This window comes from Bos indicus x Bos taurus, chromosome 1 (genome assembly GCF_003369695.1).
Source record: "Bos indicus x Bos taurus breed Angus x Brahman F1 hybrid chromosome 1, Bos_hybrid_MaternalHap_v2.0, whole genome shotgun sequence".
In the NCBI taxonomy this organism is placed as follows: Eukaryota; Metazoa; Chordata; class Mammalia; order Artiodactyla; family Bovidae; genus Bos; species Bos indicus x Bos taurus.
Genome location: NC_040076.1, coordinates 50,132,549 through 50,159,220, shown reverse-complemented (window position 1 = coordinate 50,159,220; position 26,672 = coordinate 50,132,549). Strand labels below are relative to the sequence as shown.

Genomic DNA, 26,672 nt, shown 5'->3' with positions numbered 1-26,672 from the left:
TGAGCATGTGAATACTTGTCGCTTATACATGGCAGTAATGCTTATCTATGCTGTAGAGAAAATGTTGTAAACATTTTTGACAATGAAAAAAAACTATCAGAAATACCGAGCATCTTGAATCTTTCTGTATGTGAGTAAGGAATTTTTACTTATGAGGATGATAAGTTAGATCTAATCACACATACTCTCGGTAACCCTGGTTACCATCCTGTCTACAATGAGTTGTACGGCAACTATTAGACCACAGTGATTTTGATATCTTCTTTCTGTGGGTAGCTGGAAAATAATTGTTGTTTTTAGTGATGGAAGAGTAAAAGGTATAATAGCTTATTAACCATCTGTTTTCATTTCCATAAACAAATAGTCATTTCAAAAGAAGATTGGATTTAAGGAAAAACTATATACAGAATATCAACAGACTTAGGATCACGGTACTCATATTTTATGTCATGAAAATCCAAACATACCAAATAGCTTATGAATGTTTTATCTTCTGAACAAAAGCAACTTAAAGGTAGCGCCACTGAACACATCTCTGATCCAGGTGAATTTTCTGAACAAAATTCAGACGAAATTGAAAATAGTAATGGGTTAATATAGTATAATAGATTTTTGTTTTGTCTAAAGTGAACATGAAATATCCCTGAGTTAGAATGGATTTTAAACAGCTGCTATCACACCACCATCAGTACCTCAGCAACAAAACCAAAAATCAACAAATGTTAATTTCCTTGTTTATATGCTGGCAGGTGCTTTGTCCATTCCTACATCTCTTACTCTATTTTAATCTTAGAATTTTAATGTAAACTTTTTTTTTTAAGTTTAGTATATTGGCTTAGCCAGAAAGTCCATTTGAGTTTCTGTAACATCTTACACTATGAAAAAAATCTGGCTTTCTTCACTCTTTATTATATTTATGAAATTCATCCACATTCTTGCATATAGCAAGTCTGTTCCTTCTCCTTGCTCCATTGTATGGCTATACCACAATTTACATACTCATTATGTTGGTGTTGGACACTGGATTCTTCCTCTTTTGGATTATTCTTAGTAGTGCTGCTATGGACATTTTTTGTACATTTTAAAAAACATGTACATTTCTCTGTTATGTATATCTAGGAGTGGTATTGCTGGCTCCTAGTTTATGCTTAATTTTAGCTTTATTAGCTTTTAGTAAACCACCAAAGAGTTTACCAAAATGATTTGCCACCCTCATCACCAGTGAGGAGTACCTGAAGTTTCCTGTTGTTATATATCCTTCCCAACATTTTATAATATTTGTCTTTTTAAAGATTTTAATAAGTTACTCTGGTACGGATAAGTGGAATCTCATTTGGTTCTTAATTTGCATTTGAATGATAATAGATGAAGTTGAGTACATATTTGTGTGTATTTAGAATAATTTGATTTTTTGTGTTTTTGACTATAAAAATTATTTGCCCAGTTTCTGTAGTAAGTATTAATATTTAAAAATTTTTATGTATTATAGACGTGATTCTTTTATGTTTATTGCTCTCCCAGTATGGGACTTTTTCACTTTGTTAATGACATTGTTTCATGAACGCAGGTTTTTAGTTTACCTTTTCCTTTATCCTTTGAACATTTGAGGTCCTGTTTAAAATTATTTGCTTGTGCCAGTGTAATGCAGATACTCTCTTCTGTTTCTCTCAAAACACTTTATTGCTTTATCTTTCATACTTAGGTCTAAGGTTCAGCTAAAATTGGTTTTTATATGAAATTAATTCAGGATCAAGATTTATTTTCTTCCATTTGTATATTCATTTGACCCAGCAACATTTATTGAAATCATCATCCATTCTCTACTACTGTTTATAGAGTGTTGTTACATATCCAGTGTTCAGATATGATTGCATTTATTACCAAAATTTGTTCTATTGTCTTTCCTGTGCCAATACCATGCTGTCTTAACTAATGTAAGGACCATAAGCTTGCCAATGTTATTCTTACGGAAGTTTGGCTTGATTTTATTTGGCACTTGGCATTTCCCTATGAAGGTTAGAATTAGTCTGTCAATTCCTACTATGAAAATGTTTCCTGATTGGGGTTGTAATAAATCTGTGAATCAGTTTGTGGAGGATTGACCATACAACTTTATCATACTGAGTCTGCCAGTCCATTAAGTCATTATATCTCTTTATGTCTTTTACATCTGATCATGTATGTGTGCGTGTTTATGCTGTGCCTTTGCTTGTACTTTGTTAGCTTTATTACTATTTATTTGATATTTTCAGATGCTCTTGTAAATGTTTTATTTTCTTATTATGTATGCTTATATACAGAAATACAACTGATATTTGTATATTGGTTTTATATTCAGCAACCATGTTGATTTCTGTTATCATAAGTTTAATCCGTAAACTTTTTTGTGTTTCTTAGATATAAAACTATTTCATTGGCAAATACTATTTTGGTTTTTGCTTTTAATTGATTATTTCTGATTATAAAATATACTTCAAACAGTTTTAGTATATCTTTTACTCCTTTAAGCCATTAGAGAATATTAGAGATATTCTTAAAAACCTGCTTGTAATCCTACCATGATCTGTTGTTTGTTGTTCAGTTGCTAAGTCATTTCTGACTCTTTGCCACGCTATGGACTGCAGCATGCCAGCTTCCCTGTCCTTCATTGTCTTCCGGAGTTTACTCAAACTCTTGTCTATTGAGTCTGTAATGCCATCCAACCATCTCACCCCTGCCTCCCTCTTCTCCTCCTGCCCTCAATCTTTCTCAGCATCTGAGTCTTTTCCAATGAATCAGCTATTCACATCAGGTGGCCAAAGTACTAGAGCTTCAGCGTTCGTCCTTCCCATGAGTTCAGTTCAGTTCAGTCACTCAGTCATGTCCAACTCTTTGTGTCCCTATGAACCACAGCACACCAGGCCTCCTTGTCCATCACCAACTCCCAGAGTCTGCCCAAACCCATGTCCATTGAGTCGTTGATGGCATCCAACCATCTCATCCTCTGTCGTCCCACTCTTCTCCTGCCCTTAATCTTTCCCAGCATCAGGGTCTTTTCAAATGAGTCAGCTCTTCGCATCAGGTGGCCAAAGTATTGGAGTTTCAGCTTCAACATTAGTCCTCCCAATGAACACCCAGAAGTGATCTCCTTTAGGATGGACTGGTTGGATCTCCTTGCTGTCCAAGGGGCTCTCAAGAGTCTTCTCCAACACCACAGTTCAAAAGCATCAATTCTATGGTGCTTAGCTGTCTTTATAGTCCAACTCTCACATCCATATATGACCACTGGAAAAACCATAGCCTTGACTAGACAGACCTTTGTGGACAAAGTAATGTCTGCTTTTAGTATGCTGTCTGGGTTGGTCATAACTTTCCTTCCGAGGAGTAAGTGTCTTTTGATTTCATAGTTGCAATCACCATCAGCAGTGGTTTTGGAGCCCAGAAAAATAAAGTCAGCCACTGTTTCCCCATCTATTTGCCATGAAGTGATGGGACTGGAAGACATGGTCTTAATTTTCTGAATGTTGAGCTTTAAGCCAACTTTTTCACTTCCTTCTTTCACTTTCATCAAGAGGCTCTTTAATTCTTCTTCACTTTCTGCCATAAGGGTGATATCTGAGGTTATTGATATTTCTCCTGGCAATCTTGATTCCAGCTTATGCTTCCCACAGCCTAGCATTTCTCATGATGTACTCTACATATAAGTTAAATAAGTAGGGTGAGAATATACAGCCTTGATGTACTCCTTTCCTATTTGGAACCAGTCTGTTGTTCCATGTCCAGTTCTAACTGTAGCTTCCTGACCTGCATCCAGATTTCTGAAGACGCAGGTCAGGTGGTCTGGTATTCCCATCTCTTTAAGAATTTTCCACAGTTTATTGTGATCCCTTGAGTAGTCAGGGTTGATTTCCTTTAGGATTAACTGGTTTGATCTCCATTTTGTCCAGGAGACTCTCAGGAGTCTTCTCCAACACCACAATTCGAAAGCATCAGTTCTTCGGCTCTCAGCCTTCTTTACAGTCCAACCCTCACATCCATACATGACTGCTGGGAAAACCATAGCTTTGACTATACTTTGTCAGCTATACTTTTGACTATACTTTGTCAGCTATACTTTTGACTATACTTTGTCAGCAAAGTGACATCTCTGCTTTTAAATGTGCTGTCTAGGTTTGTCATTGCTTTTCTTCCAAGGAGCAAGTTGCGTTTAATTTCATGGCTATAGACCATACTCAATGATTTTGGAGCCCAAGAAAATAAAATCTGCCACAGTTGCCACTTTTTCCCATCTATTACCCATGAAGTGATGGGACCAGATGCCATGATCTTAGCCTTTTGAATGTTGAGTTAAGCCAGCTTTTTCACTCTCCTCTTTCACCCTCATCAAGAGGCTCTCTATTTCCTTTTCACTTTCTGTTGTTAGAGTGGTATCATCTGTATATCTGAGATTGTTGATATTTCTCCTGGCAATCTTGTTTCTATGTCTAGACATCATCAGTTAAAATTTGTGTTCCAGATAGTTTTTATCATTGAATCATAAAGGACATACCTTTTTTTCTTTTTGCCTCACTGTGGAGCTTACGGGATCTCAGTTGAATCCCAGGCCCTCAGCAGTGAAAACATGAAATTCTAACCACTGGACAGCCAGGGAATACCCAAGGCCATACAGTTTTAAAAATGCTATTTCCATTTAATGACACAGACAATTTTCTAGAACAGTAAATGTTTTTTCCATATAATTTTTATTTGTTGTAAGATATTCTACTCTATGGATATATGTAGTATTGTTACTTCTGAACATACTTGTTTTAATTTTTTGGTATTATGGACAACAGTGTTAAAGAGACATGAATGAGTCTTTATTGCTGTGTATTTTATTTTAAACAATTTCCTTTTTCAAATCCTTAGAAGTAGGCTTTCTGAGTTAAACTGTTATAGGTTTTTGAAACTTGCTGCCACAATGCCTTCTAGAAATGCTGCGTAAATTTTCGTTCACACCAGAAGTACACGAAAGTTCCTGTTTCCACACACCCAACCTTTGTTCAGATTCACACTTTTATGATATGGATTTTTTTTCCAAACGAGTTAAAAATAAAACCTAAATAACCTTTTATGAACTTGTGGTTTAAAGGAAATGTTTTGTCCTTTTTTCAAGTATCAGTCTGCTTACATTTTTGTCTTCTGTTCCTTATTCTTTTGTGTTAAAACTCTAGGATTTTAAAATTTATCAAGTTATTGTCTCTCCCGACATTGTGTGAATAGACTAGCTCCTACCCCCCAACTTTAAATTATTAAACCATTTCTGAATAGTAGAAGGGTGTTCAGTTCAATTCAGTTGCTCAGTCGTGTCTGACTCTTTGTGACCCCATGAATTTGAGCATGCCAGGCCTCCCTGTCCATCACCAACTCCCGGAATTCACTCAAACTCATGTCCATCGAGTCGGTGATGTCATCCAGCCATCTCATCCTCTGTCATCCCCTTCTCCTCCTGCCCCCAGTCCCTCCCAGCATCAGTCTTTTCCAATGAGTCAACTCTTCACATGAGGTAGCCCAAGTACTAGAGTTTCAGCTTCTGCATCAGTCCTTCCAAAGAACACCCAGGACTGATCTCCTTTAGAATGGACTGGTTGGATCTCCTTGCTGTCCAAGGGACTCTCAAGAGTCTTCTCCAACACACAGTTCAAAAGCATCAATTCTTCGGTGCTCAGCGTTCTTCATAGTCCAACTCTCACATCCATACATAACCTTGACTAGACTTACCTTTGTTGGCAAAGTAGTGTCTCTGCTTTTGAATATTCTATCTAGGTTGGTCATAACTTTCCTTCCAAGGAGTAAGCGTCTTTTAATTTCATGGCTGCAGTCACCGTCTGCAGTGATTTTGGAGCCCCCAAAAATAAAGTCTGACACTGTTTCCACTGTTGCCCCATCTATTTCCCATGAAGTGATGGGACAGGATGCCATGATCTTAGTTTTCTGAATGTTGAGCTTTAAGCCAACTTTTTCACTCTCCTCTTTCACTTTCATCAAGAGGCTTTTTAGTTCCTCTTCACTTTCTGCCATAAGGGTGGTGTCATCTGCATATCTGAGAAATATTTATATTTCTCCTGTCAGTCTTGATTCCAGTAGAGGGGTGTTAATTGCAGTCAAATATCTAGCTTCCTCCTCTGTGAAGCACTCACTTACCCACCATAGACACAGTTTAATGTCACAGATTACATACTCTTCTGTATCGAGTAAAGATGAATAAAAGATGATTGCTGTTTGCCAGGACCTCCATTCCTTTGGATTCCCATAGCACATGAATGTTTTTCTATGATAACCTTAGTCACATGGCACAACATAATTTACTTATAAGTCTTTGCATTTATTAGACTGTGACTTTATTTATATTTTCATTCTGAACCTAGCCAATGCTTGGCACATATAAGGTCTTTCTTGGGTGAATACCTTAACCTCTTTAAGTCCCAGTTTCCCCATCTCTGTCATGATGATAAATATGTTATCTGCCTAACATTGTTACTATGAGAAACTCAGTACTTAATTTGGAGATTGGCAGATAGTAAGTCAACAGTAAATGGCAGCTCTCATTTTTATTCCTATTGTAACTCTAAAGATCCTGAACTCATATTATTATTATATTGAAATCAAACATTACTATATTACCCATTGGTCTTTTGTTCATTTCTTTGTGGATTGATGGCTACTTTACTTTTCGTTGGATTTTAAATTTAATTCAATTCGTAATTAAAATGATTTATAATTGTAAGTGGCAACAGAACAAATTTAAAGTACTTCTGGAATGGTGAGAGCTTAAAGCTTAGTTGGCCCTTTTATATTCTATTCCTTTTCTCTCTGCCTCTTCTGTTTTCCTAGATCTCTGCGAGTACACTGAAGTTTCTGTGTATCTGTAAAACAATAATTTGCCATTAATATCTTCTCTCACTAGCTAATCTCTAGGGGAAGAGGTGGTAGAAACCACCACTCTGTGGTATTGCTACAGTTTAATTAAAGGTGTGAACAGTCATCCTCTGCCTTTCCCCCTGCCCCCACAAACCTCAGGAAAGAATGTGGTGGCAACTTGAAATCTTCTTTAAAAAGTTTAGATCCTTAGTGCAGCACTGTTAGAGCTTTTTTTAAAGAAACCATTGTACTCTGTGTCTCTTCTTCCCATCATGGATATTAGGCTCAGCTGATCAAAGGAAGGGTCTCTGTTGTATATACTTTTATATGTGGTGAGTTAACCAAATAAGGCCCTTTCTTTTTCAATCCTGTTACTACCCTTAATTAAGGTTCTGATGAATGCCTGTTTGTACTTTACACTTATCACAAAGGAGCTTGGGAAAGTCTTATTTGCACAAGTACTGTGGAAATGTAACTTGCCCCTTTGTGAATTGTTGTTCCAAAGTAGTAAGTTAGACTACAGCATTAGATGTTTGCACAGTTTTTAATAATTCACTGTGTGAAATCACTGGGTATTCAAAAGACTTATGATTTGCATGCACCTTAAATACTGGAAGGAGGATAATTTTTTTATGGTAATTGATATCAAATGGTGTCTTATTTGGCCAATCAATTTGTTTTTTATACTATATACACAAGACAGAATTCTCTTAACATTTCCGTACAGAAGAGAAAACACATACCCTTCTTAAATAAGTAGTTCTTTGTTTACTATTTAAAAAATTTTGAATATTATGGTTCATGTCCCTTTTATGTGTTAAATATTTGAAACTTTAATTTGGAAAAGAAAACGGCTTCTTAGGCACTGCTTTTGAGTTAATTGTAATGAAGTTGGACATAATTGCATACTTACACTTCACCGTAAATAAAAAGCCTCCTCATATTATCAGAAGTTTTCATTGTTATTTTAAAACAGCAGCATCTTGTTAACCTTAATCAGAGCCTGACGTGTGTTTCTTCTAAATGGCTTCTGATGTGGTGTCTCTCTTCAGTTCTCTGTGGTTTCCTGTTTTTTTCATACATAGAGCAAAGCCTTTTGATGTATTCAGCCTCATTTTTTTTAATGGCATATCAAACATAAACTTTCTTATATATACAGTATAGCATTGTTAGGCTGTCTCAGCACTCACTTACTCATCTTGCCACAGACCGTTCCTTCTCTGGAATTCCTCCAGCACTTCCTTAATGCCCCTTCTGTAGTCTTTAGCATTACAGATTTATTTCTGCCCTGAAAGTGTGTGTTCTTCAAGGGCAGAGATAGTATCTTGTATTTCCATAATTGTATTTCTCCACAGTGCCCTGCCTTAGCAATTAATAGATACGATAGATCAGTGACTTTCAAAGTGTTGTCCCCAGCAACATCAGCATCACTTGGGAACTTGTTAAGATTGTAAGTTCCAAGGCTCCACCTCAGTCATACTGTGTCAGAATATCTTGGGTTGATCAGTTTCTGTGCTAACAAGCCTTTCAGTGATTCTGATGCATGCTCAAGTTTGACAGCCACTGCAGGAGATAATTACTGAATGAATACGAACCTTTTACCTTTATGGTGATGCTTCACTGGAAGGATTAGTATCACACGGGGCCAACTAATTTAGTCCATTCTGCTTGAGTCTTAATTCTCAAGAGATACTAGTAAAGAAAAATCTTTATTTAAATATTTGCAATCTTAGAAGAGAGTGTATATAGCTTTTATAGCCATCCTATTATGAAAACTGGTCTTCTCTGGTGGCTCAAATGGTAAAGAACCCGCCTGCCAGTGCAGGAGATGTGGGCTCAATTCCTGGGTCAGGAAGATCCTCTGGAGAAGGAAATGGCAACCCACCGCAGCATTCTTGCCTGGGAAACCCCATGGACAGAGGAGACTGATAGGCTTCAGTCCATGGGGCTGCAAAAGAGTCAGACGTGACTCAGTGACTAAACACAACAATTATGAAAACTGCAGCTTAAAATTTTCAACATATGAATGATTATTTTCTTCCACTTGTTCAGAAATAGGCATTTAACATTCCCAAAGGAGGAAAAGTGAAGAACAAATAATGAATGTTATTCATTTTCATGGTGGACAGGAGGTGGGTGAATGTTGGAAACTGGTCAGGTAGAGAATGAGTTGGGAGACTTTCCCCTGGGTACCATTCTATGCTCTTCAAAATTTTTGAACCATGTAAGTATATTACCTAAAAAATGTTGATACAAGGGTTTTACTATTAAGTTGATCAGTGAGTGTTGAATAAATAACTTTCCATTTGATACCTAGTGGGGTTGGTTAAAAATTATTGAAATTTCCCTTTGCATTAGTATGAAAGGTTAAATAAAGTGGTTTTCCATCTCTTTAGAACATATCAGGATGGTGGCAGAAATATCTTGATGACTTTCTGCCTGAACTTTCTTATGCAATGAACAAAGAATTCTTGCTATTATGTGAACACATCATCCTGTTATTACTTTAAGAAAATAAAGGAAGAGTTCAGACATACAGGACTTTGATCTAATACCTTCTTTGGAAGCATTTTTAGAAATATCTTGATAGTCGAGGACTGTTTGAGAGAAAAATTGATCTGCATTTTGGTCACATTCTTAGCAAATGAAAAATAATCCATTTAGCAAAACCCATTACCTATGTTCTGAATTATAAATAGTATTCTCAACTATTTGTCTTTTAGTACAAATACAATTATATTAATGTTATGATTGAATTGTGCTGTTTCACTGGAAGGTATGTCTTAAATGACACTTGATTCAATTACTTTTTTTTTTCTTGCACAGAACTATTGTACCATGGAAAGTATTCAGACAATGCCTTCATGAGGTGCATCAGATTAGCTCTGGCCTGGAAGCAATGGCTCTAAAATCAACCATTGACTTGACTTGTAATGATTACATTTCAGTTTTTGAATTTGATATTTTTACCAGGCTATTTCAGGTAAGCTTTGTATTTGCTTAATCCTGCCCTCTCTTCTACTCTCTTCCTTCTCTGCGTATGTGTGTCTTTTGCACATGCATGCATAATGTACAGATATATGGGAAATAGTCTCATTTTTGATAGTCTCCTATTTAAAAGCAGACTTCCCTTGTGGCTTAGCTGGTAAAGAATCTGCCTGCAATGCGGGAGACATGGGTTCGATCCTTGGGTTGGGAAGATCCCCTAGAGAAGGGAAAGGCTACCCATTCCAGTATTCTGGCCTGGAGAATTCCAGGGACCATACAGTCCATGGGGTCTCAAAGAGTCGGACACGACTGAGCGACTTTCACTTCACTTCATTTAAAAGCAAGTTGTTGGTCATTGCTCTAAGTTTAGAGTTTAAGTTTGGGATATCTGGTGTTCTGATAATAAGCAACTGGCAGTTAGTAATAAGCAATAAGCTTATTGCTTATTATGTAAAGGAGCTTTGCTTTATAAAAAGTCCCTATTTAGTTTCTCATTTTACTTTGTTGATCATTCTAGCCCAGTAACTGACAGAATGCAAGTTTTACAGGTGGGCATTTGCTGAGGTTGTATCTCAACAGCTGCCTTTACCTCCCACACCCATTAGATGAGAAGGGAAATAGCAAGCTTTGGAATAAATAGCAAACTTAACCTCTTCTGTATAGGCGATTACTATGATGTATACTGATTCTACAGCTAGCTTTGCTCTTTCAACCATATGTTATAAACATTTTTCAATGTCAGTAAATATTTCATCAGTGTAATTTTCAGCTTTCAGTTGCTACAGAATATTCCATCAAAATAGTCTGTTATTAATTTAGCATATCTCTTATTTGGGAAATTAGGTTTTCTTGTTTTTTTCCCTGATATCAGTGACTTTGAGATTAACCTTCTTTTCCTATTTATTGTTTTTGTTTTTGAATCATTCTTTTATGATTGTCTTCACATAGCTATTCAGAAGTAGGTATCATATAATAAAAGCTGGGTATCATCATTTTGTGCCTTTGTATGTGTAGACAGAATTACCCCAAATATGAAGACTTGCAATTTGCTTTGAATTTGCTTCTGCCATTAAATTGCATATCATCTCTGAAATTCAAGTGGTCATAAAATGAGAATCGCACCTAAAATCCCTGGTAAATTATATAGCAAGTGAGGTTTAATTGATCAAAAATGAGGCTTGCTTATATTCCAACACAGTTTTTCTTTCTTTTTTTATTTTAGTCTGCAGTAAGATTTATTCTGTTTGAAACATACTTTCAACAAATGTTAGAGTATAATATTGGTTTTCATGTTTCTCATGTTGTAAGAATTTTGCTTTTCTGATTTATGACTCTGCTTGGTACTTGCCTGCAAGGATCGGGTAACTGATTTATGTAAGAAAACAAGATTACATGGGATTAACTTTTAATTTATAAAAGAACCCATTAACAGAGGGCAAATTAACTCTTATCGACAGTACTTACAGAATACATTTTACTTTATTACAGCTTTATAATCGTAATTCTACCTAGATGTATAGAATAGAAAATTAGATAAGTAACTGCAGAAAGTACGCTTTTGGTTGTTTTCAATTTACAGTAGTTTCATGATTATTCCCTTGGTATATGTATGTTGTCAGTTAATGTTTTTCCAACGACTTTAAGATACATTTTAGGAAAAGGCTGTGTTATCTGATACTGATTATTTTATAATGGAACTTGTCCTTTCTTTAAAAGTTTTTGATAATTTTACATATACTGACTGAACATGATACCAAGACCTTCTAATACTAGGCACTCTGCTTCTTCCCCTTGGGAAGGAAGAAAACTAATTTTTTTTTTTTCTCCATACGTTAAACCTAACTATTTATTCTAGAAAGAGTGTATTTTTTTGTGGGGAGCCTGGATGACTTTCAGTCAGAATGTTAAATACTAGGAGGCCTCAGAATTATATATCAAAAGTATGATGGCAATTTAATGTTGGTTAAACACTTACCCAAACAGCTGCTTAATGTGTATACATATTTTCTTATAAGCTGTTTCACTTTAAAATAGCCAAGTAATCTTAACACTCTAAGGTGCATATATCTTCTTTATGCTCCAGGGGATGGGAGAGGAAAAGAACCTTTTAAGTAGAGCTACTGTGAAAAGTATTAGGTAACAAAACAAAACAGCGCCAGTGGACCAAAGTATACCTGGTGTCTTTGAAAACCCAGGCTTATAGAAGTAGCTAAAGAACTCTTGTTAGCCCCTGTGTTTTTCTAAGATTCTTTACCTCTCCTCATTTCATTAAGTTTATACTGTAATCATGTATGTGTTTTAAAATATAAAAAAAATTGGTTTTGTGTACAGAAAGTGGATGTATTAACTTTTACTGATCTTTTATTTTTGTATAACTTTAAAAATTGAGTAATATTTTCCTCTTATAGTTGTGTAGTCTATATTTAAAATGTAAGTTTTATGGTTACTATTACTGCACGGACATATATTCTGCTCTACTTGTGATATAGATGGTAAAGTGGTTGTGAATTCTTCTAGCGTTAAACTGTTGGGGGTGGAGTATTTAGCAGAGTGGGATCTGAAAGTGGTCAAAGGACACCTTCAGGATTGGGCTTTGTTCTAGAGATCTAGCATCAGATTTGAAGAAGGTGTCAGTTGCGGTGAGGAGATGGAGTTGAGACTTGTCTAGGACATGAAAGAAGAAAGCTGGAGGATTCTGGTCTCCCCTTCTTCCTTTCTTCCCTCATCCTGATATTTTGCCAGAACTTGGACAGTGCTGTGAGTCCCTGGGAAGATCTTGCAATGGCTATGTTCCTCCGTCTGCCTGTTACCTTATCCGTCTCCCCTCCAGGTAGTTCAGAGATGCTGGGATTGTCGAGTGCTCAAGTCCCAGATTGGAAATATGGGCTTTTACATTCTTCTTTGCTCTCCTTGGGGCTGCTGCTCCTTCCTCCTTCCATTTCGCATTCTCTTCCGTAAGAGAAGATGGGATTGTTGAGAAATGGGGCAATAAGTGGGATGGGTAAGGTGGCAGGATAAGGAGTGAGTGATTTGGGGCTATATATAGTAGTGCCTATGGAATGTACACATTGTGGAATAGGGAGAAAAAGAGGTGAAGGAAGTCATCTTTCGCAGTGAGGATTGAGAGAGAATCTGGGCAGCCCAGCCAAGGTTCTGCTCCCAGGGTAGGTTGTAAGTCAGTAAATGAGTGTTCCTGAACACGGTGACCTTTGAGAGAATGGAGGAACTAGTCTTTTTAAGATACTTCATTAGTTTCTGTAGTCATTTAAGCATCTCCAAATAGGGGCTTCTCTGGTGGCCCAGTGGTGAAGAATCTGCTTCCCAATGCAGGAGCCACGGGTTCAACCCCTGATCTGGGAAGGTCACACATGCCATGGAGCAACTAAGTTCGTGCACCACAACTGCTGAGCCTGTGCTTCACAGCAAGAGAAGCCATCACGATAAGCAGCCTGTGCACCGCAACTAGGGGGGAGCCCCCACTCGCCACAACTAGAGGAAAGCCCACACAGCAGTGAAGACCCAGCACAGCCAAAAATCAGTAATTTTAAAAAGAGAATCTCCAAATAATGTTGTGTTTGGTGTGTGAAAAAAGATTTCCTATAATCTAACAACAAATTGCAAAAATAATCACTCTTCAAAGCACTTTATTTTGCCCACTTTATTTAGCCATTCTTTGGCAACATACTTTAAACGCGCACACACAAAATACAAAACTACCACGTGTTTCTGACTGTGGGTTTCATTCTCAAATAAAATAGTGCACAGACTTCCTATTAAGTATATATATTTGCAGTTAGAAGCTAGGCCTTGGAATTATTACCAAGAAATGGTTGCTATATAGCACAGCATTTGGCTCAAAACTCCACTTGTATTTGGTCTGTGCATGGGCTGTCTATAAAGTTCAGCATTGTTTTTTAAAAAAAAAAAAAAACAGCTTTCATTAATTTGTGTGGATTCTAATGGAAGTGACCCAAATATTTTATATTCTTTTCATCCTTGTCCTTTATAGATGAGGAAGCAAAACAAAACAAACTCAGTGACTCCTGATAGTTATTATTCAGTTTTTTTTAAAACACATGCTAATACTCTTCCAAGTATTGTTTATGTAATTTTTAGTCATCCCTTAAGAAGAAAATTAAAAACATTTTTTTTTTCAAGTACATAGACAGAACCTCTCATAAGAGTGTTCTCCAGAGCTCATTTTTCCCCAATTAGGTATTTTAGTATGATGGGGAAATACCCTAAAGATTTTTCTTGTTATTTCGGCAAAGGTTAAACTCTTCATTACTAAATCATTCTTAAATCATTCTTTCCCTTGTTATCCTCCTCTCAAGGGTATAATCCTAAAAGAATTCCGCCTTGTAAATTTGAACCTTGCTTAACAATAACAAGGAACAAGTCTCAAAACAAACAGAAGTAGGAGCCCTCCACCAGTAATCGAGTCTAGGATAACTATTTTGACAACTTTCACTTGGCAACACAGAATACTTTTTTTTTTTTTTTTTTCTTTTACATAGAAGATTTGAGTTAATAATTTGGCACATTAGATAGAGTATGCTGCCAATTCATTGGGATAAATGTAGCTTCAGCCTTAAAGATACAGCAGAGATAATTCATTCAACACCCTCAAGCAAAGTTGTTTATTACTGGCTGCCTTTTTTCCCTTGCCATGATTTGGAGGGACAACTAATCCCATTAGAGAGAGTGATAACAAAGCCTCTGTGTGTGTGTGTGTGTGTGTGTGTGTGTGTGTATTTCTGTGAAGGATTTCTGTAGAATTCACCTCTAAACTGAACCTTTTCTGATTTTCTAATTGTACAAGGATGAACCAAATGTTAGAATTGTAGTGTGTTACCATGGGAGTCAAGGCTTTGTAGACAAGTCAGTTCAGAGCAGCTATCCTGGTTGCTCTGCTCTGATGCTGCTTTAGTGCTGGTCTCCCTTTGGGAAGCAAGACAGGCATGTTCCTTGTTCTTATGTAGCTTAGGGTCAGTGTGTGGACTTTGCCAAATCACTCACATTCCTTGATAGTCTTTTGTTCTACAAAATGTGATATCTAAATGTTAGAGTAGTGAATAAGACAGACACACAGGGAGATGAGGCATAAGATGAGAAGTAGTGATTTCGGTCTGAGAAGGCTATGTTGAGGAAAAGATGTTTGAAGAGGAAGGAGTCACATACATATTTGAAGAATTCAGGTAGAGGGATCAGCAGATTCAAAGGCTCTGAGGTGAGAGAGTATAATTATGTTCAAGCCAGCAGCAAAGTGATCCGCGGATCTAGAGGAAAGGCAGAATGTGAGAGAGTCACAGCAGATGGGGATACAGGGGAACTGGGTCTCAACCCCGTAAGGTCCTTCTAGGCCATTTATAAGAACTTTGCCTTTTAGTCAAAGTTAGAGAGTTTTGAACCAAAGAGTGATGTGGTTTATGTTTCAAAACGATTGCAACTGCTGTATTGGGAATAGAATATGTGGAAAAGAGATTATGTGGTTTTCCTTTTGCTTTCAATATTTTTTTCCTAAAATCTGTTTTCTGCATAATTATATTTCTCCAAAATTAAAGTAAGTAGTTTTATGTTTGCTTTTGGATAATGTAAGTTGACCTAAGCCATGTAAACTCATATTCACTTTAAAAATATCCAGAAGAATTTTAGTATGTGTATTAAATAATGGCTTGGTGTGTAAATGATAGTTGATATTCTCTAGGTAACCTTTTAATTTACTTATACTTTTAGCCTTGGGGTTCTATTTTACGGAATTGGAATTTCTTAGCTGTAACACATCCGGGTTACATGGCATTTCTCACATATGATGAAGTAAAAGCACGGCTACAGAAATACAGCACCAAACCCGGAAGGTAAGACTTTTTGGCAGTATGTGATGAATGTAAAGATGGAAAGTCCTTGGTGGTTCATTCCTAAGTAAATCAGTTATACACATGGGTTGAGGGGAGGGAAATGCTAATAGACCAAAACAGTGCTTCCTAATTCAGTTACTCAAATTGGTATGTTATGCTTGTTCTGAAACTTAATATTCATAAAGTGAAAGAGGATATGGTAATAAGTAATTTGGTGAATTTAGAGAGTAAGTCTCAGAGTTTAAAATTGGAATAAGATATTAGCATATTAACTCTTTTCATGACGTGTTTGTGTATAAAATTGTTTATTTGAGTACTTGAATACTGTGCTAATGACAAATCAGTTTCATGTTCATTATTTTAGGGTATTTTTCAAGACATTCAGTTTGGTTCTATGATAATCACGTAATTACATATAAATACATATTAATGCATATAAGTACATTTAAGTGTACAGATACATGGTGAATGTGTAGCAAGTTCATAAACATAGAAACCTGTTGCTAGCACTCCCAAGCAGTGTCATGTCCTTGAGAACTTCTTCCATAATCCCTCATGCCGGTGTTGAAATCGAATGAAACTCACAGAGTTTAGCTGTGTGATCAGCCTCTCTGGCTTTGTCTAAGAGAGCAGACCTTATTAATGGCATATCTGGGATCAGAAAATCTCTCTCCCCTGGTGCAGACATTTTCCCCATGGCCAGTCTAGAAATGGACCAGGCACGTAGTAGGCATTTGTGCTGTGGCATGCAGTCTGCTGGATATGATGGTCATGACACTTAAAGTATTTAGTAGGAGACACCATCCCACTGTCCATGAGAGCACTGATGTTCACATAGGGGTCATTTCATTTTAGAAGTTGAGTATTTTTCAAGTCTGCCTTTTTCTTCTAATACCGTTTTTATTTGATTTTTAGTGCAAATGTCATTTGTCCTTTAAGAAAGTCTTTTCAAACAGTCAGTTATGGATGGTTTCTTCCCTCTTTGCCATAATGGAAAAATTTCCACCTCTTATATTTCTAAGAATTTTATTGTATATTAGAAGGCAGTTGTAGGAACAAAAAGCAGTGTGGCTCCTGTGGAGTCATGGGTGTAGACTGAGAACTGGTTCTCAATGTGACTACAAGAGCAGGTCAGATACTGTGCACATTGACAGTGGCTTAGGTTAGTCATTTTGTTTCATTCAGGGATCTCTCATAACCAAATTTTTCCGTAACTTTTGCTCTCTTGATTGACATCAAAGTATCCTCTTGTTCCTGGAGTATGATTTGAAAGATATAATACCATTGGAATCATTCTATCATACAGATTTAACACAGAAGTTATTTGGGAAATTATCTCCAGTTCTAAAAATAATAATAAAGTGAGTCCTTTTTGTGTTCTCTTGTTCAAGATCATGGAGATAATTAATGACCGTGTTGGAAGTATTAATAAAAGCCAGAACTCATCACTATTCGAATAGTGCTTTTAAGATAGTGCTCTCTGAAAGGATGTCTTCTTTTCCTTCCCTTCTTGCCTTGTATCAGTTATTTCTTCTAAGTTTTCCTTAATGATGAAATGATCAGTCTGTGGTAAACTGTTGTATGTATGTGTAATAGGGTATTTAAAATGTGTTTAGGAAAATTCAGTGAACAGCCAAATGATTTTAATAAATATTTGCTGGAGTTGTCCTTTCTCTCGGAAAATGGTTCATCTCTTTACTTTCATGGTAAAGAAAATAGTTGGCTATATTTCAAGGACATTTGAGTTCTTAAGGTTGTACTTTATTTGGATCCAACTGACAGTCATGTCTGTGTGGAATTCTTTAGATGATTATGATTAAGGATGCTAAGTGAGAGGTTGATATTTATTTTTCAGCTTTCTAGGAGAATGTTTTTAGACTTCTTGAAAAGTCCTTTCCAACAGTCCAAAACCAGTATGAAAATCACTTCTTCCTTTCTTTAAAGAGCCCAGTTTTCTTCAAAGATGACACCACATTACAGTACTTGATATCCAAATTAAGTAAATCTAATGACTGTGTAGCTGTTATATATGCTAAATTATCTGTTAAAGTTTTTATTACAGTACTTGTTTAATCAATAGCTAATGTAATTAACAGATGCTTATTTCTACCACATACATATAGCAATCAGGGTACTCAAATATAGCTTAAGTTGGCCTACTTTCGATCTGCTTAAGGTGTTATAAAATCCAGATATGGATATCATGAATAAGATTGAGTGTAATACACTTAAATTCAGGGAAATGCTGTAAAATGTAGTAAGTTGATAAGATAATTAGCTAATCATAGTAAATAATGAATTTAAAACCAAGTCAGTGTCTTCTGACATTGTCATTAATTTGTTTTTTATTTTAGAACTATTTTTATTTCCTATCACAAGACACTGAACTTGACAGGATTAGAGGGAGACCATGAACTTACCTAGTTTGTTTTCCCATTAATATAGTTCAGCTCTTTGGTCTTTTGTTTAAACATGAGTGGCTGTAATACTTGAAAGAAAAGTATTATTTTAACTTTTTAAGAACTAGAAGTGCATAATTTTAAGATGACAAAATAATGTATTGAATTCCATAGTAGACTGGCTCAATTTCTGTCTGAGCTAGCCAAATTAATTTTTACTTACTTTATTTTTACTTTCCAAAAATGTCACAGCTGTTTCACACCACCAGCACTTTCATGCAGAGCAAACCTCTAATGATGATGGTGGTAAATTATTTGATGGTTTACAACTTCAATTATTTTTTCACAGAACTCTAGGGATATTTAAATGGAATTACTATCATTATTTCTTTTGCAGATCAGTAAATGGAGAAGGAGAAAAGTGTAAAAATAAGTTTCAAGATAGAAATCCTAAATGATTTTGTTTATTTTGCTTAAGAAAAATCTACCAATTGTTGGGTAGTAGTTAGCGAGCAGACATTTTGAAAGTGTTTAAACATAATTTTCTTATGTTTCACAGCTACATTTTCCGGTTAAGCTGCACCAGGCTGGGGCAGTGGGCCATTGGCTATGTGACAGGGGATGGCAATATCTTACAGACCATACCGCACAACAAGCCCTTATTTCAAGCCTTGATTGATGGCAGCAGGGAAGGATTGTGAGTATGAGACATGGGGGTTGGAGTTTTTATTGTTCACAGATGTGGAAGGTAGAGGCTCCTTTTGATGGTTGGAATGGACAGTGAGGCTGATGGTCTGACTGGTTTTTATTTTAAAACTAAGAAATGGATGATCCTTAGATTTTATTGTTCATTTCTTAAAATAGTCAATTTAAAGTAACCTAATTATTTGATTTTTTTTTTAGCATGGTCTTCACAACCTTCAGATCTCAGTATTTCCTTAGAAATGTTAGAAAATACTGTACAGTTGGAGAATGGACACAGCAGAATGATTATTTGACTGTTCCCTATCTAGCTCTGCTCCTGTGCTCCCAATTTGTACTCTCAATCAGTATAGGGTCTTTTAATCCTGCTGTTGGGATCATGGGCAGATTCTGATACGCTCTGTTCTTGGACTGTTAGTAAAGTTGCAAAGAAGCTCCCTTTGTGGGATTGCCATAGACAGCTCACAAAAGCAACCCGCCCCAAAGAGCCATCCATCTGCTCTTCTGTCTCAGAAAAATACAACTGGCTATTAAAGGGGCCTGGAATTTCATTTCCCTGGGGAGCACTGTGCTCCTATGTCTCTGAAACATGCCTTCCTTCTCTCCTACCCTCCTCTTTCGCTTCCTCTCTTTTGTCTTTTTTTTTTTAATTAAAGTATAAGTGAGGTACAATGTTAAATGTTACAGGTGACCAGTATAATGACTCACAAGTTTTAAAGGTTATACTTCATTTGCTGCTGTTGTTCACTCACTCAGTCATGTCTGACTCTTTCCATGGACCGCAGCACGCCAGGCTTCCCTGTCCTTCACTCTCTCCTGATGTTTGTGCAGACTCATGTCCGTTGAGTCAGTGATGCCATCCAAACAGTTCATCCACTGTTGTCCCCTTTTCCTCCTGCCCTCGATCTTTCCCAGCCTCAGAGTCTTTTCCAGTGAGTCAGCTCTTTGCATCAGGGGCCAAAGTATTGGAGCTTCAGCTTCAGCATCTGTCCTTCCAGTGAATTTTCAAGGTTGATTTCCTTTAGGATTTATTGGTTTGCTCTCCTTGCTGTCCAAGGGACTCTCAAGAGTCTTTTCTAGCACCACAGTCCGAAAGTGCCCATTCTTTGGCGCTCATTCGGCTCCATTTATAGTTATTGTAAAATATTGACTGTATTCCTGTGATAGAAACCTGAGAGGGGGAAGTCTACCAGAAAGAGCAAATAGTTTCCAGTAGCAAAATTTTATTTTGCCAAAGTAAGAACAGAAAAAAGAAAAAGTGATGGGCTCTATGTGAATGGATAGAAGTTTTGAATTTTAAGAAATAGTTATGTAAGAATGAATGGCAAACTGGTACTAAAAGTCTGTATTTCTCCTTTTTTTTAATTATAAATTTGCTATTCTGTTATTTATACCTTACCTCTGATACATCAAGGATTCATATGTGTGGCTTTCTATCCACTGTAACAGGATTTTTGTCTTGAAGAAAATGTACTTCAGAGTTTTAATTTATAAAAAGAGATCACAAGTGGGCCAATCTGTGAATGGACTAATTTTGATATATCTTATTATGGGCTTTTCTGGTGGCTCAGAGGTAAAGAGTCTGTCTACCAATACAGGAGACCTGGGTTTGATGCCTGGGTCCAGAAAATGACCTGGAGAAGGAAATGGCAACCCACTGCAGTATTCTTGCCTGGGAAATCCCATGGTCAGAGGAGCCTGGCTGGCTACAATCCATGTGATTGCAAAGAGTCAGACATGAAACAACAGCAACAACAAAAGATCAGTAAAAACACAGGATATCATCTGTCTGACTGTTCCCAACTATCAGGGTCATTTGTCCATTCCATATAGTTAATCTGATATTGTGGGACATAAGTGATAAAGAAGTTTACTTTGAAAACTAGCCAAGATTCCTTATTCCTTCAATGCCATTGGAAGGGACTGAGCAGCAGCAGCAGTGCTGAAGACCATAATCATTTAATTGCTCCTATACAGAATTTTTAAACCTGTTCTCTGGCAAAATTATTGTGTTTGTAATCTTTTATTTCTGAATTCTCCCTAGAATTCAACAATCTTGAAGTGTGGTGAACAAGTATAAAAAGGAAGTTACCAACTTTTGTTTATCACTTCTATAACATTTGTAGTGTTTTATCCTACCCCTATAATGATGCTCTAAAATTTTTATCACAGTCATATGTAGTCAACTCCTTTTCCTAAATCTTAAAAATACAACAACAACAAAAAAAACCCACTCACTGATTTTCTCCTTACCATATGAAAATTGTCTGTCCTCTAGGTTTATTTTTCCTGGTTTTCTTGTAGAATTTTAAACACTAACATATTTATAGACTGTTTATGGATAAATATTTTTTGTTCCTTCACATAATAGTTTTAGTATAGTTTTGCCTTTTATTCACCACTGTAGTATTATATTCTTAAGTTATCATTCAGAAATCTAAAACAAAAAGTTAATAAACAAAATCACCGGTAACTTAATGAGTTGATGAAATCCAGCAGTAATATTATTCATTTCCTAATCTATTATAGGTGCTTGCCAATATGATCAGCTTCATTTTTTAAAATGGATTTCTGAATAACTAAGCACTGGTTTAGCACAGCCAATGGCATGATAACTTTTAGTTCTTATTTTACTTCTCTCTAGTCATGGAACCTTGTGTTTATAAGCCATTCTGTTGGTAGCTTCGTTTGAAATGAATGAAACCTAGAGTCGTGGCCTTTGTGTAAGTGCACATGTGTATGTGTGCCAGGGTAAATGGAAGGTGAAACAGAAAGGGAATGGGCTACTAGGGAGCAAAAACACCACAAAAATGTGTGGATAACTTTTATGAGAAAATTGTGGGCTTTAATTCTATTTTTGTTTCCTAGTGGTACTAAGCCTAGTGTAAAATGTAACATTAATTGTGCTTCATGTGAAAGACATAATAATTGCAAATAGGTGTATATTCTGAGTATTTTGGAATAGAACATGAGTAACCAGTGAAAGTGTTAGTCACTCAGTCATGTCCGACTCTTGTGACCCCCATGGACTGCAGCTTGCCAGGCTCCATAGACTTCTCCAGGCAAGAAGACTGGAGTGGGTGGCCATTTCCTTCTCCAATACATATAGTAAAGGTATTTAATTGAAAATGATTGCTTAATGACTGAGTCCATGTTCATTATATATTTCTTTTATTTCCTAGATTTTAAATTTCCTAAAAATAACATTGTAATATTATGGAAACAGTGATAGAATAAATTCTTGATGTAAGATACATAAAAAGGAAACATCTAAATGTGTGTTTAAATTTAGAAGAATCTGATTACATAACCTTAGAGGCAATTAAGACTTGTATATAGTTATGTAAATAAAATTTCTGTTTATAATCCAGTTATCTTTATCCTGATGGGAGGAGTTATAATCCTGATTTAACTGGATTATGTGAACCTACACCCCATGATCATATAAAAGTTACACAGGTAAGGACAATTTCTGGAGACATGTGTAAAATTAATAAGTATTTGTGTTGCGTTTGAAATAACATTCTAAATAATTGGTAAAGTCATGTACAGATATTTAATGCAAAATATATTTAAGGAATTCTAAGAGTGTTTGAAAAGAAATTATAGAACTTTCTTCATTTTTTTGATAAAAATCTCTTGTTAATCTTTCTGCTTCCAATATAATACTGACATTTATGTGGGGAAATAGATAAATCTATAGGTAGGCAGATTGATAGGAAAGGAGAGATATTTAGCTTTAGAAAACTTCAGGGAAGATTAGAATAATTGTATGCATTAGTTTTTAGAGTCAAATGAGTAATTGAAACCTCCTGGAAACAATAATTGTGTTCTTGTAAATCCACTGTTGGCACCCTCATAGGTTATGACTCGGGGGTTAACTTCGTAAAGTCTTTCTCGAGGGTGATACTGAATGTTACCAAAACCTAAACATGTTTGACTCTAGATTCCATATACATATTACTTGAATATACACACAAAGATCTCTACACCAGGATGTTCACTTTAGCATTTTTCTTAAAAGTGAAATATTCAGTTCAGTTCAGTCACTCAGTCGTGTCCAACTCTTTGCGACCCCATGAATTGCAGCACGCCAGGCCTCCCTGTCCATCACCAACTCTCGGAGTTCACTCACACTCATGTCCATCGAGTTGGTGATGCCATCCAGCCATCTCATCTTCTGTCGTCCCCTTTTCCTCCTGCCCCCAATCCCTCCCAGCATCAGAGTCTTTTCCAATGAGTCAACTCTTGGCATGAGGTGGCCAAAGTATTGGAGTTTCAGCTTTAGCATCAGTGCAATTACAGTATACCAAATACCTATATTCAGTCTTAGGTTAAATACCATAGTATACTCATACTTCATTATCTTGTAAAGTCTTTAACAAGAGGAAGGTAGCTCTGAACACTCACATGGGAACTTCTGCATCTTGTTATGTAAAAAAGTTATGTAAAGCTTAATTATGTAACATTTGATTTTGTAAAATGACATTATGTAACTTCAATTTTATAAATAAAAATTACCATATGTGAACATGTGAAGGCACTTTAAAAAAATAAAAATGAAAAACACAAATTTGGCAACAGTCTTTGAGAGAGAACTTCCAATATTATGTAGCTGTAGTTAAATTTTTTTTAATTTTATAATTTGGATATTTTGCACTTTGTATAATAATAAAACTAATAAAACCAAATGGTAAGTTTTAGGGAAAACAGTAGATAATTTTTCATTTCTACTTCTTTAGATTTCTATGGTTATGATATTTAAAATATACTTGTTGACATGTGTAGTCTTTTGGGCAGTTTTAAAAATTTAATATATGAAAGCCATTTAAAAAGTTATGTACTGATTCTATGTTTTCTAACATATGTAAAGAGACACAGAAGACAATTCCTCATTATAAAGCCATTGTTTAAAAATTGTTTTAAAATTCATATTCAGGAGTAGTATCATTCTCTTAAACTACTCATAAATATTTGAATAGCTTACCTCTTAGGTTGCATTGGCTTCTGCAAGTGTGATTGTATCTTATTTTAATTTTTTTAATAATTGTAGATTGTCCCATTGAATTGCATAACCAGTATACGGGCTACAGTCTGTAGGGTCACAAAGAGTTGGACACGACTGAAGTGACTGAGGACACACACACACACATAGATACTTATCTAGTATTTTAGGGATTTCAGTGATATATATGATACTTTGGACTTCTTTTCCATCTTGATCTACTCTTTCCCTTAATTTATTTTAAAATTATATAGTCATACATATACCATGGTAGACAGAATTTATATATGAATGAGTATGTGGGTGTGTGTATCTATGTGTTTATACATATATATTTTTTCTCACTGAGATTGTAAGATCTTTCACTAGGCTAGGAATTAAATATTGTCATTTATTCATCCTGTCCAAGGCCATGTATGTAGTACGTACTTACTAGACTAACACATTGCCTTATTTAAACAAATTTTTGTTTCAGTAACTCCTTTTCTTTGTATCCCTATTAAGTAACAGTCTCTGTTCATACTTTCTTTATACTTACCAGTATATCTGAATCTTCTTTGTGACAGAGACTTTTTCATTATTTGAACACTGAGAATTTAATTATGCCAAAAGCATCTAAACTAGTGAATAAAGAGAATAGATTTTTAATAAAACAGTTTTTGGTAGCTGAAATGATTAGGTTTTTGATAGTATTAGACTGGGAAAAGAGTATGAAAATAGGGATTTAATATAGAATTTGAGGAAAATAATTTATACTACTGAGCCTCAGTTTTTTTTTTTAATTCAGTGTATCTTATTATACTTTGCAGATTATATGACATAATAAATGTGGACAACAGTACATAGCATGCAGAAAGGCCTTGGCAAATTTTCCGTCCTGAAATTTCCTAGATAGATGTCTAAGAAATAAAATTGTCAGCTGTATTGCAATTTTGACATTAAAATTAGATGAGTATGTGGTATTTACAGAGAAAAGTATTGTTTTTTATTGCATTTAAAACCATACGTTTGTCTCTTAAATCATCCTGTTGATGCAGGTACCTTCCTAAAGGAACAGTACAAAATGTTAAATAATCCAAAGTATTAAAAAAGTTTACACAGTTGCTGATAAAATCTTTTTAATTTTATGGACCAAATTGTGACTACCGATTTAAAACATATCTTAAATGGTAGTTTGATCTGACAGGATCAAGTGTGAGGAATTTACTGTAAGTCATGGTATTTGAGAAAATTCAGTATTATCAGTTCATGCAAAAAAATACATTAATGTTGCCTTTTTTGCTCCCCCAATTCCAGGAACAATATGAATTATATTGTGAGATGGGTTCCACTTTCCAGCTCTGTAAGATTTGTGCTGAGAACGACAAGGATGTCAAGATCGAGCCTTGTGGGCACCTGATGTGCACCTCTTGTCTTACAGCCTGGCAGGTATAGTCAAGATTTAGTCACTTTGATGTCTTCCTTATATTCCCTATGAATATGTCTTTTTTCAGTTTTCTTCATCTTAAGGATTCAAAAAGTCACACTGGTAAGTGTTTGTTTGAACGGTTGGTTTTTAAAAAAAACCTCACATGTTTGAATCTTTCACTTCCATAATTTGACTTTCTGTTGGGTTTTCATGTTTTCCTCGTGCTGTGCTGTGCTGTGCTTAGTCGCTCAGTCATGTCCTACTCTATGTTACTCCATGGACTGAAGCCCTCTCTGTCCATGGGGATTTTCCAGCCAAGAATACTGGAGTTGGTTGTCATGCCCTCCTCCAGGGGATCTTTCCAACTCACGGCTTGTACCCAGGTCTCCCACATTGCAGGTGGACTCTTTACCGTCTGAGCCACCAGGGAGGCCCAAGAATTCTGGAGTGGGTAGCCTATCCCTTCTCCAGGGGATGTTCCCCACCCAGGAATCTAACCAGGGTCTCCTGCATTGCAAGTGGATTCTTTGCCAGCTGAGCTTCCAGGGAAGCCCTTTCTTTCACTATTATTTATTTAATATATAAAATTAAAATAACTTAATCTTACAATATTAATCATAAGTAGTTCTGCTTCTATAACACTACTTATTTCAGAATATCACTTACCAATGTTGCAAACTAACCGTATTTATTTATTGTAGCCAAGATTCTATTTATAGTAGATCAGATTCTCAAGCAAAGTAAACCCTAGTAGATAAATCTTACTTTGATGTTTCAACACTTCTCTTGAGGAGGTATGGCTCCTGTCTCACGAATGTCTCCAATTGCTCTGTAAGGCTAAAACAGGAGAATCAGACAGAAAGTTTCCCAAATGTCTTTAGTTCCCAAAGTCACTAAATTTTCCAATTTACAAGGCAAAGCTGCCTTCCATTCTGTAGGCATTCAATAAATAGAAATTGATTTGCTGTTTTAGAATAAGACCTAGAAAATAATTGGTTTTCCCAAGGGCTTCTTTAAAATATTTCTTTATCTGTAATGAAGGTTGGAGATTTTAAAATAGATCTTTGGACAGATTTCTAGTTTTGAGTATTTGGAGGATTCACAGAATATTTTGCTCAAGCACTTTTTTAGCTCCTCTGTTTTAACACAGTCAGTGTTGAAGTCAGTAATGTTGATTGGATTTAGAAAACAAATCATTAAACTTTCAAGCCTGTAAAAGAATTTGGAATTGAGCGTTATCATGAGTATCCGTATTTCTGAACCTTCTTTCCAGCCCAGAACCTGTGTATTTCCTCAGGAAGGATGGCCTCAGGGGATCTGGACAGGGCAGTGCAAACTCATAGGAGCATTGATGTTTGTTGAGCTCATTACTTGATGATAGAATATTAATGATTTTCACATTTTTGCAATCTTATGAAGAGGGCCTCTTTTTA

At 35.9% G+C, this 26,672-nt stretch overlaps 1 protein-coding gene across 8 annotated transcripts in view; it reads left to right on the top strand.

Annotated features, from left to right (window-relative positions):
- CBLB (Cbl proto-oncogene B) overlaps positions 1-26,672 on the top strand; it is a 225,729-nt gene that overhangs the window by 107,673 nt on the left and 91,384 nt on the right. For all 8 annotated transcript variants that reach the window (XM_027565080.1, XM_027564994.1, XM_027564910.1 and 5 more), the window contains exons 5-9: positions 9,706-9,862; positions 15,604-15,725; positions 18,684-18,821; positions 22,198-22,285; positions 25,128-25,259. In XM_027565080.1, the coding sequence (XP_027420881.1) occupies positions 9,706-9,862; positions 15,604-15,725; positions 18,684-18,821; positions 22,198-22,285; positions 25,128-25,259 (637 nt within the window). The remainder of the gene's footprint in view (positions 1-9,705; positions 9,863-15,603; positions 15,726-18,683; positions 18,822-22,197; positions 22,286-25,127; positions 25,260-26,672) is intronic.